General features: G+C 38.8%; 2 protein-coding genes across 2 annotated transcripts in view; both read right to left on the bottom strand.

Moving 5' to 3' along the window:
- Window positions 1–3,856, bottom strand: part of slc16a10 (solute carrier family 16 member 10) — a 48,083-nt gene extending 44,227 nt beyond the window's left edge. Inside the window, exon 1 of the mRNA XM_049590287.1 lies at window positions 3,313–3,856. Coding sequence (XP_049446244.1) covers window positions 3,313–3,640 — 328 coding nt within the window. The 5' untranslated portion in view covers window positions 3,641–3,856. The remainder of the gene's footprint in view (window positions 1–3,312) is intronic.
- A 1,964-nt stretch (window positions 3,857–5,820) lies between these two features.
- On the bottom strand, window positions 5,821–15,468 carry rpf2 (ribosome production factor 2 homolog). Its single transcript, XM_049590793.1, has 10 exons — window positions 15,339–15,468; window positions 13,588–13,720; window positions 12,101–12,138; window positions 11,514–11,553; window positions 11,337–11,418; window positions 11,021–11,097; window positions 8,621–8,720; window positions 8,394–8,496; window positions 8,013–8,157; window positions 5,821–6,393 (listed from the first exon to the last, which is right to left on the bottom strand). The coding sequence occupies exons 1-10, from the start codon at window positions 15,359–15,361 to the stop codon at window positions 6,208–6,210; spliced, it is 927 nt and encodes a 308-aa protein (XP_049446750.1). The 5' UTR covers window positions 15,362–15,468; the 3' UTR covers window positions 5,821–6,207.
- Window positions 15,469–18,601: the final 3,133 nt, after the last annotated feature.

Raw genomic sequence — 18,601 nt, 5'->3', positions numbered from 1 at the left:
AATATCAAACTTTGTCTCACTCAAGAGTTCTGTTATCAGTCTTGTGAAACAGAAAAAGGGAGGCAGGAGTTGCATAAGCGAGCCTGAAGTCCAGCTGTCGTCCCCTCCTCCTGCTCACATTCCCATCGTCCAGTTGTCTCAGACTCACTTAGGGGAAGACATCACTCATCGAGACAGAGCGCCAGTGAACTCTGGTCAGTGCAAGAGGGCGGTGGTGGTGTGTGTACACTGGGTTGAAGTGCAAAGAGTATAATGTTGTCACACAGAGCTATAACAGCAGCAATATTAAAATAGTTGCAGTTATTAAAAGACAAAGTCATCGAATGTGTTTAAGTGGATTTGTATGGAATGTTTTGTTAGATGTGGACTGAACAAAGTTGGCAATGAGATACATTTTTACTGCTTCATAGCACAAAGTATCCATACATTTAGTGTAATGTAAGAGTATGAGGTCCAGGGAGGTTTACCCTGCAGCAGTTTCTCTGTCTTGAAATTCAAGTTCTCACCAACAGAAATTTCAATATTCTCCGAATTGCAACACCTTTTGCTCTTAAAACTACAGGCCACCATAGATCAAGGGAATGAATGAGCAACTTCTGTCAGTGTTGCTGCAGTTTCTGTAGTCACCAGATTCCTAACGGACCCTTAAAGTTTCCTTTAAAGGTTTGTTGGTTGTTCTAGTGGGAATGTCTGGTTCATGTCAGCCATAACGAGCAGACAGGCAGGCCGGTAGAACAGCATGAAGAAAATGTAGATGTTCATCTGAGCTCAATGGAAAAAGTAGAATCTGCTCACTAACCACCTCCAACACTGAAAGCATGTGAAAGCAGCTTTTTAGGCAACACACAGTGTGACCTTGAACTGTTTAGATTGTAGACAACCAAAAACGGTTTCCATACAGTCCGAGTCTTACTGCCGAACAGTGGCGCCAACAACACGTGGTTACAATCACAGCAGAACACCACCAGGTCACACACACAAACACACACTCACACATGAATTTTTTCTAAGTGACCTTTTCCTTTACTCTGATCCCCCAATGTGCTGTCAATAACCTCCTCATGTCTTAAAAAGCTTTCCATGGGAGTGAATGCAGCCTACACGACTATTATTGACTGCACTGTGCCACAGGAGCAAACAAAGTAGTGATACTTTATTACAGTACTACAGCATTTTTTGGGAATTCCCGTACTTTACATGAGTATTTATACTCCTGCCAACTTTCACTTTTACTTCACTACATTTCCTAAATAAAATGTATATCTTTACTCTAATTCATTCCCTGTATGCATCGTCATTACTTACTCAAGTAAAGCCTTCAGATACTTCATCCACCACTGCACGAGAGGCATTACATAATGTCTTGTAAATGCTTTACTCAACAGTATGCTCAATTAAAGGATGAATTACTTTTTCAGAGCAACTTTCATTTATAATTGACGCACCACAGTTCTCTCCTCATGTTTATGGTTACTGAGAGCATGCTGCAACTGCAAACTGAAATCAACTTTCACACTGGGCAGAAACCAGCACAACCACAGAGAATATTGCCACCACATTGGTGCCTGCTGTCAAGGAGGTTTATACCACCTCTATTCCCACAGTGGTGTCTTTTGACCACAGGGACTGTTCATTACTTATGTGTGGGGATTGGTAGGTCAAATATTTTTTTAAGCACTGGGGAGGGACTTATATTTTTTATTTTGGCTTAGACAATGCGGTCTCACTCTGAAGTCATCGAAATCCAGCGCTTGGGCAGTGACTTGCAGCATCAGACAGAGATGAACAAAGTCATCCTTCCATGACGGCATGATACGCGGCCAGTCACCATTATAGTAAAAGGGCACTCTGCGGCATCAGGGGGAAACATAGCAGGACAAGAATGAAAGTTAAGCCATCTGAAGTTTGAGTGTGGTGGGTGGGAGGGGTACTGGATGGGTCCAACAAATACCGACTTTCACCCAGGAGGAGGGTGTTTGTGTCCCGTAAAATTGTAAAACCAAACCCTATTATTTTTTTTCCTAAAACCTTACCATGTGCTTTTGTTGTTGAAGATAAAAAACATCAATTTATTTTGAAAGAGACTGTATGTTAACGGTAATTTTCCTGTGAAAACGTCAGTGTATTTTGAAAGAAGACAATGCATGTAACAGGCAGAACTTAACACACTGTCCCAGAATGTAAAATGCACCCAGGGTACCTTGCACGTCGTATCCGGACGTGGAAAATCCATGATGAAACGTCGATATGTGACAAGGTCATGGGAATGCGTTGGCTTAGAGGGTACAAATTTAAGTGGTTGTATTTTGTATTTATTTTACTGCAGATTTCTTAAAAAAATCTCCAAAGTTACACCATTTACCAAGCAATCTAAATTCATCACATGGAAATTATACAAGGTACAACTCCAGTGAAATGTTATTTGATTAGCTCCTTTCACTTGTGCACTGTAATTTAGTTCTTTCTTTTTTTTTGCGTCTTCTTACATCATTGACTGCTGCTTTATAATCATCGCAGCCACAAACTGTAGAAACAGAAAATATTGTTATATTTTCAGATTTACGATGGTCCTTGGACACATCATGTGCCAAGAACGCTTCAATCGGGAGAAATTAAAATCTTTTTTTTTTTTTTACTTCTCATCTCAGATTTGGCCAAAGATAAACCATTTGCACCAGAGAGCATGCACAACAAGTGAAAAGGCAAGAATTTTGTCAAGTTCAGGATTTTGTCTTTAACTTTCAAATACGAAAGGGTAAGCTTTAAAAATCCAATGACTTATTTGGGAGGTTCATGCATTTTCTGCCAGTCACTCAGGAAAGCTCATGGAAAAAATATTTGTCGCTTCAGAGAGGGTCAAAAAAGAAAAAGTCAACCCCCAGCCCCCCTCTCCTCTGACAAGTAAAGAACAGTCCCTTAATTTGAGGTTCCCCCTCTCACCAGGAAACGACATATCATGTTAACTGCTAGCTGACGTTAGTCCACATAACGTACGTTAAAGTACAGTTAGCGAAACGGCAATTCTGTTGTAAATAAACAGCATAAAAGAAGGTAACTGAATTTATTTTACACATACATGCCAGTCACTAGTTCAATTCCCTGCCACCAACTGTTTGTGTCCATGTGCAGACACCGCGAACGTCAATTCACCGACTCACACTGAAGGACACGCACCTTTCTTTTAAACAATACCTGTTTACATTTACGAATTTCAAATAATTTCCGTTACATACTGAATTTTGAGGCAGTTTAAGGGAAACTTCCAGTCATGTTAGGCCTAAGGTGGAGGTGTGTAGCCCCGCCATCACTCACCTGTCCTGAAGCGGAGGTCCTCGTCGTGCTCGGAGCCGAACTCCCTGAGGAGGGAGAGGAAGAGGATCCCGAAGGCGTTCTGGATCCCAAACACGGAGCCGTTACACCACATGGCGGCCAGCATGACCAGCCAGCCCCAGCCTCCCTCCGGGTGCACAAACTCGACCTCCTCCGCGGTTTGTCCCGGTATGGTCACTTTGCTGTCCCCGTTCTTCTCCTTCTTCTCCTCCTCCGCCTCCTCCTGCCGCTTCTCCTCTGCTGGCACCCCGGTGGGCACCTCATCCTTACCGGCTGTGTCCCCCTCTGGCATGTTGGTCCCTTCTGTCATTGTTTAATGTCAAGTTGCAAAGAAACAGCTGCTGTTAAAAATAACTGAGGGTATGTGCTGCCTTCAAAGACTAGGCTTAGAAATATGAAAATTCAGAGTGTGTCTGTGCAGTGACGTGTTTCAGGTTAAAGTAAAGTTGCATCCATTGATAAAGCTGTAGTGATGGTGGCTCTGCAGCATCTGCTCCTACATTAGCTGTCAAAAAGCGGCTGTTGCAGTGTTATAAATAGACAGCGCGCAGGGGCGGGGCTCCGGGGAATCCTGCAGCTGATTGGACACCGTCATTCAACCATGACGACCAAGGACTGAAATGCAAAACGGAATATTGCTTCAGTGCAGATGTTTTGCAGGACCTGTAACATAAAACTAACGTATATATGGAGAGCCTGGCGTTTCCCCTACACTGCAGCTCCCTCACTGCTTTCGCTTCCCCTTTCCAACTGCTAAAAATAGACACACTGCAAGGCAAGTAGATGGGGCACATGCAGGAAGATGTGTGCAGGGAGCAGAACATTACAGAATAAGTAGATGTGAGTGAGGTGTGGTTTGAGATCACAAGACAAAGAGAGCAGGGACGTGACAAAACTGTATGATCTCCCCTGAAACAAACACATTTTATAATCACAATATAATCACTTTAAGTAACTAGAAAGATTGACACAAACTGATTTTAAAGGGGAAATCATTTTGTAAAACTATGTTGCTTTCTTTAATAGCTTAATAAATAGTCCTAACTAGCGCACTACATCCAAACTAGTACACAGCCTGACCCTAGACAGTACAAATGAGGAGTGCATGGGATTTCTGTTGTGAATGAAGAACAGGTGATGACCCAGACGGTCAACTCATATTGCTTCAGATAAAAGTCAGTAAATTGGATTGAACTGAAAAAAAAAGACATTACCAAATTTGTGTAATCCTGCTGCTAATGTTGTTGCAGTTTTTTGCAGGTAAAGCAATAAACTAATAGATCCCCTACTGAGGATTACTTGTGTGTTCAGCTGTTAAACAGCAAGCCCTTGTGGTGTTACAGTGTAATGAATGAGATCTGATGGAAAAGACGACTTTGTTTTTGATGTAGGTAGCTTTTATGTCCCCAGACATGTTGCGATATTTATATGATTTCTTTTAAATCATTTTTATGACACAAAACTGGACTTTAATTAAGAGTTCCCTAAAGTTCAAGTGTGGTGTTCCTGAAATTACACTGATTTTTAATTATTAAGCCTCGACATGATGAGCACGGCCCCTTTCTACTAATCCCAAATCCCAAAAATGCTCTTAACAGATTGAGTCCACAAAATAATTATTTCTAAAATAGCACCTATCTGTAATCTGATCTCTTCCCTGTGGAATCAAAGGGACTATTTGCAGTGATTTTTCAACCTACAATTATTGCACATTATTAATGCAAAACAGTGAATCTTTTGTCTTATTCTGCTTATTGTAGAGAAAAATTGGTTTGACTGGATATGTGTGAGTAAACCTGTGACTGTTAACCAAAACTGGTAGGTTTCATGCTGTTTGGCAAAACAAAAATGAGGGCAAAGAAAGTCTGACTTTATGACGTGAACACAGGCAAAATCAAAAGTAGGGCTGACCTGACCCGGATGCTTTGAAGCTTCAACATTGCCGTGGTAATTGAGATCCAAATCCATATTCAAATACTTTGATTTTGGTTTTGTTGATCACCTCCACACCTCCACTGAATGAAAGGAGGTGGCAGGTGTCAGACACGAATAAGGCCAGTATTCTTAGCACAGAATATTCTTGGCAGTCTGGCAAAAAAAAGGAGAAGGTGAGACAAATTGTGGACGGTTATCCATCGCTGCCAACTGTAGTGAAGCACTTGCTTTTGCATCTAGTGATAAGGCCTGTGGCATTCAACGTAATTAATAGCTTACAGAAACATTGCTTGCAATAGTCCACCTTCCACCTTCTCTTCCCCCTCTTTTTCATTCTCTCTCACACATACATGCAGTGGTGCTAAGTCCCACTACCCACTGGGGTAATGCTGGCTCGGGTGTGTGTGGTTAATTAGCCTTTAGACCCCGTCACATCCAACAGAAACTCAAATATTCACGAAAAAATATGACTGAAGTTTCAAAGCCTGTAAAATGGTAACCAGGCCAGCCCGAACCATAAGTCAGACGGGTAACAGATACAGCAAACACAAGACATAGATCAGAGACAGTTTTATTTCCTTTAAAGTGAGTGCTGCTTGTGAAATTCAATTTTTACACACATCAACTTGAAGAAGAAATTCAGCTAATTGCAGGCAGGCTTCCCCCCACTCAAACTGCCGTCAGGTGACATTTGTTTCAGATGCTTGTATGCTTCTTACCAGAGAACTGAGGGAACACACTCATGATGCTCAAGACTATTCGGAAGTCACATTAAAAAGTGGACAAGAATAAAGAGGCAGGAATAACAGATCTGTGCCTTCGCAGTAAAATGTGGCGATGATGAGCACATGCTCAGTCTTTGAAACAAAGTGACTGCACCACAGTGATGGACACTGACAGGTACAGGACATTCTTCTGTATGTACAGCTGGTGAGAGTGACCTCAGCTCTCCACTTTAGCCACTTTGGGTGCCTGTCCGTCCTGGTCTTCAGCGACCACCTCTCCCTTCCTCTTCCTCAGGCCCTTCATCTTACGTGTTTGCAGCTTGGACAGATCCTGCTTCTGCATGTGCACACGGCCGAACTTGGTGCCAAAGACATCATGGGAGATGTTCTTCTTCTTCTTGGGCTGTAGCGGCAATAAAGAAAAGTTTGTGAAACAGTCAATTTGTACCACTCATAAACAAACTGTACCACAGGTCACACTTTCCCACACTGGCACCTCTCCCCAAAACACCCACCATCATACCCTACATAATTGCAGCCTTTGGGTAGTGGTTGTCATATTTTTAGTTTTTGGATGCAGTGGTTTGTGTGGGACTGGCATTCTCTTATATTGTTAGATTCATGTTTCCAAAGCAATATTAGCTGTGTGTCTCGGTAAGTGACGATGATGGTCATTTCATTAGTCAGTCGGCCCATCAGTGTACTTTTAAATAGCTTAACAGTTGGTCAGATTATCATATTGCACACTGTCTGATAGTATATACTGTATCAGCATATCAAGTATAAAGTTAGTAAAACAGTGCACAATAAGAACAATTTCTGTAAATGTGCCAGTTTAGCCATGCTGGCTAATTTTAACTGCAGCTCCTGTGCAGGTGTTAACAACAGCTTATATTCAATATTTACATAAATGAAAATATTCTGGGTTTTGTTTCCAAAATATTTTACCAACACTCAAATATGCACATATCTGTAAAGCTTCAGATATCTTCTATAAGTAAAAAAAAAAAAAAAAAATGAAAACAAACAAAAAAGTTCTGTGGTTTAAACACTTGGGCTGCAAAGCAGACTGTGTAGTGAGGTTCAGGGGGGTGTAAGGGGTTAAATGCATAGAGCTCATACTGGTTACAGTTGGACCAAGTCCAACAATGCAGAGCGTGAAATGTTCAAAAATGGTAACTGCAGAGGTAAAACCTTTACATTTAGGCAACAATGTGGTCTTTACTCTGGCGCCATCCTCAGGACAAACTTTGAAATTTCATTAAATGATGACCAACATCAAATAACAGCTAATTGTGCTGTACAATATTCATACATCCGTCCTTTTTTATGTGTAATGAGCTGCACAGTCTCATGGGGCAAATAATGTAGCTAGAAAAGACTTTGTTCATATGCATAGATAAATTACCATAGCAGAAAGAAAGCCCTTGTTCAGATCAGGTATGCAACATTTTCCCACTTCATATTTTTATTTCATTCCCATTTCTCAGACCTGGCAAGTGGTCAGAGATCTCCTTATCCAAAGTCATGTATTACTTACCCCTATACAATGTTTTATCTATTAGTGGTCACCAAAGACTAAAGTTATTTGTCATTAAAAAAGACAAAGTTTTATCCACCTTGCTCTCAAACTGTGCTCACATTGTTGGAGTTTCGCCCACGTCCTCTAACGCCACCCAACTGCACTCCTGTTTCCAGGATAACTTAAACACTTGCTTGTGTTCCTCCTTATAAACGTTGTCTTTACCTGCTGCCATTTTCTCGCAAATGCCTGATCAGTACTGAGCATGTGGAACTCTCAACAGAGATGAGAAGGAAGCAAGATGGCTCCAGAAAAAAACATGTTTTACCACTTGCCTGATTGGAGAAGTAGTTTATGTCTACATTTACATTTACTAGAATGAAATAACACTTTACTTGCCCTGGACAATTTGGCAACCCTTATTGTTGAGCCCTGCCATCAAAGAGAAGCAGGGAGAGTTAAGAAAAGTTGTTCAGGAATTCTATCCAAGAGATTTTTACCTTCAGAGCTTTGGGCTGTCTGTGAGCTAACTTGTACAAGTCATCTGAAGCCAGATGTGTTCTTCTTAGGACCAAGTCAAATGACGGCCCGATCTCTTCAAGCTCTATCCGTGGCGTGCGGCACCCAGACTTCTTCAACAGACACCTGCAAAGACACATGAATATCTGTGTTGTGAGGGATGTAATGTGTGGTTGGTGTACAGCAAAATTTGAATTCTTTCAAAAGGATCTAAAAGCAGGGATCAAACATGAGTTGGTCATGGCTCAGCTGACAGGTACATTCTCTGTTATTTGTGATTTCTTCTTCACCCAAAACACAACTTTGTTACTCTGACCAGATGCAAAGTTTTCCTGGTCAAATCTTAACCAAATCTCATGTACCTGTAGCTGCGTATGTAGATTTTCCCATCCAGGGCTGTGAAGTGCAGAACATGTTCTAAACCTGCCAGACGCACCGCAGACACTGTGGGGCCTCTGAAGAAGTCTGAAAGGTGGATCAAAGAAATGGACAAGGGCTAATATTAGTACAGATAAATAAATAAATAAATACACTATTTCCACCTAAATGAAATCTCGAGACACATTCACTGAGTATGATTGGTGTATACCTGTGAGCAGACTCTTCAGACGTTTGTGTTCGTTGTCCGTATCAAAAGCCTCCCCTGCAAACACCAGCATTGGTTTGGTCCCCTCAGGACATTTGCTGGTCTGCAACAGAAAAACACAAAACTAGATTTTAGGAGCCTATGTGATATAACCAGCTTTCTCTCAATCACTGGAAGACCTGACAGAAATATGATATTGCTCAAGTGTACAAAAACAAAAAGAAAAGACTGACGTTCATTGCTTTACAAAGTATCAATAAAGTCACCGTCATACTTTGTTTTCTGGTAAACAGCTGTACGTTGAGGCCACACCCCACAGACACTGCTCAGTGAAAAAGTATTTTAAACAAATTTACACAAAGGATGAATGTGGTTTTATCTGGTCAGACTGGTTTGGTTGCCATGGTAATACTGTAGTTCAGTTGGCCATGTTTGTTTACTGTATCTGAACTTGAGGTTTTTAGTTTCAAATAAACTGTGTTTGTGTGGTCTATTCTATTCAAATAAATAACCGTTCTTGAAAATCAAGATAACAAAACATATTCTACAAAAAAATAAAATAAAACCTTTACCATAACTTATCACCACACTAATTCTATGGGGTGAAACATTATTTTCAAAGGATTTATATTCATGAAATAAATATGATTTATAAAATATAAATCAAATAAATAAATAAACTTGTCCTGTGGCAGAAAACAGCCCTATCCCAGACAAGAATTCACAACTCCGAACAATTACAAAATTGTAAAAGGTTTCCAAATGTAAAACTAACTGTATTGATAATGTTGGTGTAAAAATGTACTGCTAATAACCATCTTTGTTTTAATTTTTTTGTGTGTTTGAAAATGTTGGCCTTTTTGGTGTGCCCAGATTTTTGTCAACTGTCAGATTTCTACAAAAACATCATTTAATCAGGCATAAAAAGGAGTCAGCTATAACCTAAGGAGTCCTGTCTCACTTCCTGGTTTCCAAAAAGCACGATTTCTGCTGTAGTGCTCGTCAGTTTTCTATTTCTTTTTGAAGTCATTAAATAATATTGCTATCTGGTGTGTCTCAACCATAACAGGTCAGCTCCATAGCCCTTACAAGTCAAAACTAAATAAGAAGTATGGTTAAAAAAAAAAAATATATGTTAATTAACATTGAGAACTCTTAGCAACTGGTGTAATATTAATAAATATATAACATTTTGTCAATTCGTAAGATGTCAACTCTGTCAGATCTTACCTCTGACATCCATCTAGTATGCTTTTAAAAAAGATCAAATCACTGGGAGGTTGGCCCTTTACAAAGTTTAATAGTCAGACTTTGATTTTTCACAATGTATTTTCCCAGCCTCATTGAAGAGTAAAAATGATGATTTCTTTAAGCATTTCCTGCCTGAACAGAAACAGTGAAGCCTGCGGTCACACACACTGCAAGTTCACGTTTTGTCAGTATCTTAGCAGAGCCTCAGAGTGTGACCACTGTACAGAACCTTAAACCAAACTCTATTCACACTGTCAACATCTAGCGATCCACTTTACAGCCACAGACACTGCACACAAGGTCCCAACACGTAACTCACACTAAAACCACATAGTATTTGTTGTACTGATTTAACAAATGAGCTCTGTGTTAATTAGTGAGCATGGAGGTTATCGATCTGACAGCGCTTAGCCTCTGGGAGCAACAGCCAATACTTTGGGGGTTCTGCTGTAGCCAGCAGACAGTTGGGCTGAGACTTCCTCTTCTATGAGTCGCTCATTTTGGCTGATTTCTATGAACAGATCTGTGCATATGAATGCAGGTAAGTTAAAAAGAAAAAGAGCTAATAAAAAGCTGAATCTTTAAGACAATAGACAATGGGTTTCGAGACTGCATTTTGGCTAACGCTCTTTGCTTCTCTTGCTCTCCACTTGAACTGTTTATCTGCCACTATAACGTGACTGGTCAGTACTAATCAGACTGCAAACAGAAACCAGGATGCTTCTGATAACAAACTCTTGTCTACAGCTTCTGCATACACAAGCAGATATCTATGATTAATCTCAGGTAAATAAGTGTATTTCCCAAAACAGCGCACTGTTCCTTCAAAGGGAAAAATGGGTAGAAAAACACTTTCTGATTGGCTGGCAGGCATCTTCTGAAGCTTTATGCTAAGACGCCTCAACCATGATTCAACAATTAACAGTTTAACCAGCGCTTTATATCAGTGCTCAACATCACACTGCAGGTAACCATAGCAACAACACAGATGCTTCTTGCTGCTTAAACTGACTACATTTTTAAAAAAAGGATGGCAATTTATATATGACACAAATTTTGGGCTGACACTAAACCCCAGTTTGACTAAAGAGTGAAAATCGAATTTTCCTTTCCAGAAAACACAGACGTTAACTAAACAACGGCAACCATTACCTTGATGTCACTCAGAGAGACGTACTTCTCTACTCCAAGTTCAATCATATCCAGCACATGGAAGTCAAAAAGGCGACCTGCAAACAAACCAAAGGAAACAATAACACACGCCAACATGTACGTTTGGAAAGAAAGCATCATTCATTAGCAGATAGGAGTTTTTCTCTTCCTGATGTAACCTTTTCATACATTAAATATTTTATTGAAAATAATCTTCTTTATATTCTATTAGGAATATGTATGGAAATTACACACTAACTGACCACTTAATGCAAGTTAAAAACTGAGTGAGTGATACAGAGAAAAGAGAATTTACCAAATATAAGGTTGTTGGGACGTTTCTTGTTGTGGGAGCCAAACAGAAACAGAGAGCAGTCTGTCTTCTTGGAGAAAAATTCCTGACGAAGAGTTTAAATGATTAGCAATAAAACATGTTAAAGAGATGTAACTGTAATAAAGCATTTGGGATGTGCCCTATTTCTTGTTCACTTACCAGTGATGTGGAGTCCTCAAACGGCCGCGCTATGTTCTTCCTGAGAAGCAAATACAGATGTTACACACAGCAGTCAGTTGAACATGTTATCTAACACTCATAGATAATTAACTGCATTAAGTTCAGCAGTTTTGACTTAACTCTAAAGACACTTAAGTGGATTTAACTTCCATTCAAATCCAACTTTGATTTGATATCTAATTTACAGCTTATGCATGATTTATTGGTGTGCACTGCTGTAGGTCACAATATAATCAAATTCTTTTTCAGGATTCAAGACACTGTTATTGGTTTACATCTTTAATAGGATTTAAGAAAACACCAGACATCCTGCTGAGGTCAGAAAGGGAAGGGAGTTAAGGAAATTCTCCCTTTTGCTCAGATAAATACTGTTTATTTTGATGTCTATCTATTCTGAGTGTTTCATTCTCAGTGGAAAACAGCACATGAAATATTGACTCTCAGCTAGTGAAGTTAAATCTTAAGTGGCAAAAAATATAAAATTAGTACTGAAAAATAGCATTCAAATGGTTGTTTACAAATCAACTGATTAATAATTTGGAAAAAAACAAAGTAGTTTCACTTACTTCTTGTACAGCACAGCATTTGGCTTCTTAAGGGAATACTGGAGAAAAAAAGATTTTTTGTTTGAATTTACAATTTTGCTCGTGTGTCAGCTGTTTTCATTAAAGCTCAATCACAAATATGGTTAAATTACTATGACAATCTATCGAAAAACTGAACAGGTGTCTTGTCTTAGACTCTTAATCAACATTCGGAGAGTCAAATTCTATTTCACGACTAGGGTTTCTTTGGTGTAGTCTTTATAAGCGTGACACTATTTTAACAAACATAATATTAATCACTTTCATTGTAGATATTATGGACAGGAGTCATTGCTGCAAAAAAAGTCTTTTCATCAAGAAAAGGGGCAGAGAAAGTATTTAATAGGTTCTTTCTGTCTCTGTGACTTTTTGATATATTTGACTTCTTGGTTTTGCTAACCATATTCACACAATGACACTCAGCTGGTAAGAAGACAGAAGTGACAGGTAGTGCCTGGTGCTGCTTTAAACAAGCATACGTTGAACCCATATGTGAGGAACTATATGGATGAACAACTGTTAACTTAAACAGACTCTGAAAGCATTTTCTCTGATACCTAATAATCCATTTATTTCTTGTATGTCACATGCAATGTGACTCTGTGTCTGTATTTATAATCTGCAACAGACATAGCTGAATTATTACACTTGTCTCTTTAACCTCTTCTGCACTGCCTTGCCATGTCGTATATAAGGTGCATGTGGAAAAGGGGGCCTTTAGGCTGCCACGGGAGGTAGTAACAGCACCAAAATCCTGTCTGTATTAACAGGACAGGATCAGGGGCAGCACAGGTGTGACGTTTTGACAACGTGTTATGTGTGTGACCCACTGTGGGAGATTTAAAAAGTAGCTGTTAGCAGCTAACTCAAAGACAAAGAACAGTAGCTGTAAATGTCCGCAAATTGGGAAACAATGACATTCGGGAGCTCCTTACCCTCCAAACAGAGGATGAGATCCAACACAGGGGCGGTAAATGATTGTTTTTGCCATATTAATGCTATTGTAAATGTTTATAAAGCCCTGCAGATACATATGTTTTATATCACAATACATGTCACGCTCATCACACCTCTTTTGATTCCATGATGCCTGCATGTGATCTAAAATCACACACCACAGAGGCATAATGCCACCATTGTTTGGTTCCGTGTAAAAATGCAGAGGCATAAAGAATGGAGTTTTTAATCTACACGTTTGCTTGGATTGTTTTTTGTAATTTTGGTAATTTCTTATCATAATCACATAGGGATTTTTTTTTAAATAAAGAAGAGTTTAAAAAGAGCCACTAAAAGAATTTAAAAGAACACACAGTGAAGTAAAAGAACACAGTGTGATGTTGTCACGTTGATTATCTTAACATCTGGTGACTGATAAAGAGGGCAACTTAACCTTTACAACAATAGCATCTCTGTGAAATAAGTCATGCCTTGAAAGTCTTTCTTATCGAGCACATCATCAGGTTACTTACGATGTCCTTGAGGGCCTGTGTGATGGTTTCACTGGTGTTCCCTCCTTTCATAATCATGGCAGTCTTAACATCCTCAGTCAGCTTGGGCGCTCTGCTCTCCAAGAAGCGCTTGGAGCGCTTTGTCTTGGGTTTTCTGCGGATAGACAAAAGCACGGAGGAAGATGACAAACTGACAGTGCTGTTCACTGCTACACAAAATTAAAAAAAAAACAGAGCAACGCATGACAAGTTTACTCTGTAATATTGCTGGTGATTACTGGTCAATGTACTATACAAATTGACAATCTCATCAGTTTTAATATGATGAAAGAAAAGGCAAAAAAACACCATTAATCCTCCTTTAATCCTCCATTGATTTCTATCATTTTCTTAAGTAAACTAAATCAGATAAACCACACACGAATCTGTTTAAAGGACAGCTGTTTTCATTCATCTATAATGAGCACCTGAAAATAAGGATTGTGTTTTTGTTAGGCCATTTCTATCTACATATGAAGCGGGTCCTCTTCCACGGAGCCTGCCATGTTGTTCCTACAGGTGCCCAGAAACAGGTAAACCAAACACTGACTCTAGGCAAAGCCCTTTGCAGTTTTGCGCTGGTCACTGTTGTTTTCCTGCATGCTTGGCACACAGGAGAAATTTCAGTTCTGAAACTTCTCCACTTGATGCCACTAAATCCTATAATCTGGATCTTCAAAAGAGTTTATTGTGCTCAGGATAAACGACATTGTTCTTGAAAGGACTGGGTTACTTATAAGTTGCCCATTTTGAGGAATATGCATCCTAAATTTGAATATCATACTTATCTAGATTAACAGGAGCATCACAAAGGGAAACAATATTCCCATGATGTTCATTCTTTCTCTTATCTAACATAACAATAGATGTATACCCTTTGTTAGCAAATAAAGGGGGAAAAACTGCCACGATATGCTAAAATGTTAACTAGCACTCCAACACAAGAGTCCACCTCACACTGGTTAGCCTGTCTATGGTTATACAGTGCAGGATTGCTGTCACTCTTCATATAAGGATATAATATCATGTAAGGACATCTCTTTCCATAGTCTGTGTTGTAGTCTCTGGGAAATCATCTAAAAACAATTATTCTTTGAACACTTTGCTGTGAGCTATTGTACTTACTATTAAGTAACTAATTTACTAATTTACTTTAAACACAGATTATAATACTTCACTGACATCATGCAGAAACAAACAGCAGTAGACAGTAACAGTAAGATAGTATCACAGTACTCTAAGTATAAATCAAAATAATATCCATCCCTAAGCCATCCACCCCTTGTACTTCAGTCTAACTATCGTTTTGAGTGAAAGTACCCAACTCTAAATAAACAACACATCAGTTTCCTCTCCTTATCGATGCATGTGAACTGAGCTTTCTAACGTTTCTCATACCAGTGGACGTTACATGCTGATGTGACTGACACTGACACACTAACTTGACATTAGGGGGTTTAAACTGAATGCAACTGCTGGCTAGCGAACAATTTAAGTATTGACTAAAAAAAATTGTCCAATATTCAATATGTGACAAAATACACCCTAGTCAAATTCGACTCAACAACATAAAAAGATTATCTGTCAGTAGATTAAGCTAATGCTAGCTGACAAACGTCATGCTAAGATAATGTTAGCGGTCTTAACAAAGTTATTTTCACGAGCACCGGACAAGAAGACACACTGAGATGTTTAAACACAGTGAGTTCTTTAAAATATATTGTCTTACTTACACTACACCGTCTAACTGCGTCATTTTTCTGTCTTTCTTCGTGTCCCTGCCAGAAACACGAACACTCACGCTGCGGTTCCTCCACGTGAATTAAAGCAGCGGAAGACAACATTGGTGATAGTCTTCTTCGTTGGTGCAACAGCGGTTGACTTCCTGCTACAAGTGAATTACCGCCACCTATCGTCAAAACCTCAAAACTACGCTCCACAGTACAAACAGTCCACCAGGGGAGCTACAGGCTAAAATATCCACAGACTTCGAAGTGCTGCCATATACCTGAACCATAAACTCTCTCTCTCTCTCTCTCTCTCTCTCTCTCTCTCTCCCTATATATATATATATATATATATATATATATATATATATATATATATATATATATATATATATATATATATATAAATATTGTAAATATTGTAAATATTATAATTTATATAGTCTATGATCTGAACTTTAGCCAATGCTGCCACAGTCTGTTCATGTCCACAGTGGTATGTGTAGGTTGGAGTATGACACAACAAAACAAAGGAGGTTAATTATAAAACACAAGAATTGTAATGTGTGTGTTTATGTATTTACCCATTTTTTTTATACTTGAAATAGAATGCACCATCAACATGGCAGGTTTCAGCTCATTGCTGTTGGTCCAGGATTAAGTGGGGAATATGGTCATTACTTGAATTTGACTGTATTAATTTAAAGTTAATTCAAATTCATGCTTATCTGACCTCCAGAATGTTAGAAAAACTTGGTTTAAAATATTGTGTGGCCTGCTGGGAAGGGTAGTACTTTACAAGCACTGTGGATAATAATTCAATATTAGGTTGTAGAGGTCACAGGCTTGCAGGTGGTATTCCTTTATATAGTAGAAGAATGTAGGGTATTATATCTTTGTCCACAGTCAGTGATGGATACGTACAGCAGTAGTGTTTGGATAGCATTAATATAAGGAACTGGAATCAGCCCATTATTCAGGTTTGGTGCAGAGTTAGGAAAGGTTGCTGTAAGTGAAAGCATGTATGTAGCAGGACTTGCAACAGGGCAGCAAAAATGTTCCCTCAAGTAGATCATGGATATTTCTTTTATAAATGTTTAAGTGAAAGGATAAGGTGGAAACAGTGGTTGCCATGTGGGATTTGTGTGTTTGTCATTTCTCTCAGGCTGTATTGCTTTATTTTGTCTTTCTAAGAAAACCACTTTTGTTGGACCCCTGTTGTTTCAGTGTGTCTGAGGAAAACTGTTGCAGGCCGCCACATTAGTGTTGTTTAACAAGGCTGCAAATTTCATTCAAAGCAGCTGCTCTTAGAGACTCAAGAGATCAATACACTCTCTGTCCACCAGGTGGCAGCTTGTACATGGAGGGATGTTAGGACAGAGCTGCTGTGAAGGAAACTCAGGGACAATGTAGTAGTAAGGTGAAGGTGAGGTATATGCAAACTAATCTGACCTCACCTGTCATGACCTGACAACTGTTGAATGGCAGATCCAAAACAGCAGTGTTGGAGCTTATCTAACACTGTAGATAAGGATTTTTCTCTCCATGTACAAGAAATGTAAAGAGTAGTCTACAGTGCACTGACTTGTACCACTCCGACAAAATACCTAACTGATTCAACTTAAAAAAAAAAAAAAAAAAAAAAAGAGAAAAAGATGCATGCAAGTATTTGCATGCATCTTTTTAAGTAGTTTATAACTCTGGCATAATTGAGTAAATCCCATGAGTCTTTTATAATATGACAAACTCAAATAGTTCAGTAAAACCAACATGATTTGCTTTGACCCTAAAAAACGTAATTAAGTTGAAACAATTTAATATTTATCCGATATCTTAAACATTAGTGGTCAAATTATTTTATTTATGTCAGCGTAACTTATTTATTTTAATTCCATCCTACTCAAAAATGTCAATGTTTTTACACATATTGATAAAACAAAGATATTTTCATATTCATTAATGATTTTTTTAGTGTTTTATTTTTCTTTCTTTTTTTTACCAGTTCTTTTTGAGTTAGGTCAGGGGAGGCACAGGTGTATGTATTTGTTTCAGTAAGTGTTGGCAGTGGTGTAAAGGAAATGGGTATATTTGATCAAGTTTGAAATTTGAAGTACTTCTGCTTCCATTCTATGTAACTCCATACTTCTTTTGCCACTACCCTACATGTCATCAGAAAATATTGTGCAGTTTAACTCCTCTACATTTATCTGACAGCTCACTTGCGAGTTTGGAAATGAAGACTTTACATGCAAAATATATGCATTTCCAGGCTATAAAATATGATACATTATGGATTAATTGTTATAATAATATCTCCTCATGGTACGCTAGCTGTCCATTCTGTGTGCACGCTGAAAAAATCTCTGTGTCCTTACACAGCCCTGGCTTTGTAAATGGTAAACAAATAAAGTGGCTCAGACAGAGACACACAACACTATGCGGGCTACCATCCTTCTTTCACGCCGTCATCCACTAAGAATGGAGCTACACTATGATAATACTGAAAAGTAAATAAGACGGTGATATTATCTTGCCAACTTGGTATAAAATATTTTACGTGCAACAAAAAAACAATTATCAAATATCAACAATGTTTCTCCAAAATCGCTGACTCCATCTTTAATTCTGACCAGCTAGCTGTGTACACAATAGTGCATAGTGTAGTAATAATAATCCAATCATATACTATCACACTGACATGGGTCTTTCTGCTGGCTCTGTGTGTACATTTACTTTTGATACTGTCAGCACATTTTGCTGTGAATACTTCTGCACTTTTAGGCTACTTAATCATTCTTCATTTCAATAGCCACTGCTCTGCTGAACTCAGTCAAATGATCTCTGTACTAGAGATCATCATCAGAGGTGGGACTAAGTCATTGTCTTGCAAGTCACTAGTAAGTTTCAAGTATTTGCACTCAAGTCCCAAGTCCTAAACTTTGAGTTTTGAGTTGAGTTTAAAAATTTGTATTTATTTATCAAAATAAGTTCATAAAAACAAGGCAATACAATCCAAATGCACAAAGAATAATCAACACATTATTTATCACACTCACAATATTCTACTCATTATTTCAGTTGCTGCACAAACAGCACAGATCTTCTTACACTAGGTTGTGCTGACTGTCATGTTATTCCATTGAGCATAGCCTTTAGGATCTGTTCTGTTACGCACATGTGCAACACAGTCTCTGATTCGTCAACATGCCACAATGGTGATGAAGCAGAGGCAGATAAAGTACGTTTTTGGATGGCAGCCTTGTGGAGAT

This window comes from Epinephelus fuscoguttatus, linkage group LG11 (assembly GCF_011397635.1).
Source record: "Epinephelus fuscoguttatus linkage group LG11, E.fuscoguttatus.final_Chr_v1".
NCBI classification, from domain to species: domain Eukaryota; kingdom Metazoa; phylum Chordata; class Actinopteri; order Perciformes; family Serranidae; genus Epinephelus; species Epinephelus fuscoguttatus.
This window is presented reverse-complemented; position numbering and strand designations above follow the sequence as displayed.

Excerpts from the sequence above, each read along its gene's own strand:
- rpf2 (XM_049590793.1), bottom strand. The coding sequence starts at position 15,361 with ATGACGCAGTTAGACGGTGTAGT. Across the intron at positions 8,158-8,393 it reads ATCTACATACGCAGCTACAG|GTGTCTGTTGAAGAAGTCTG; the intron begins GTACATGAGATT and ends GTGTCTTTGCAG. Across the intron at positions 6,394-8,012 it reads GACAGCCCAAAGCTCTGAAG|CCCAAGAAGAAGAAGAACAT; the intron begins GTAAAAATCTCT and ends TTGCCGCTACAG.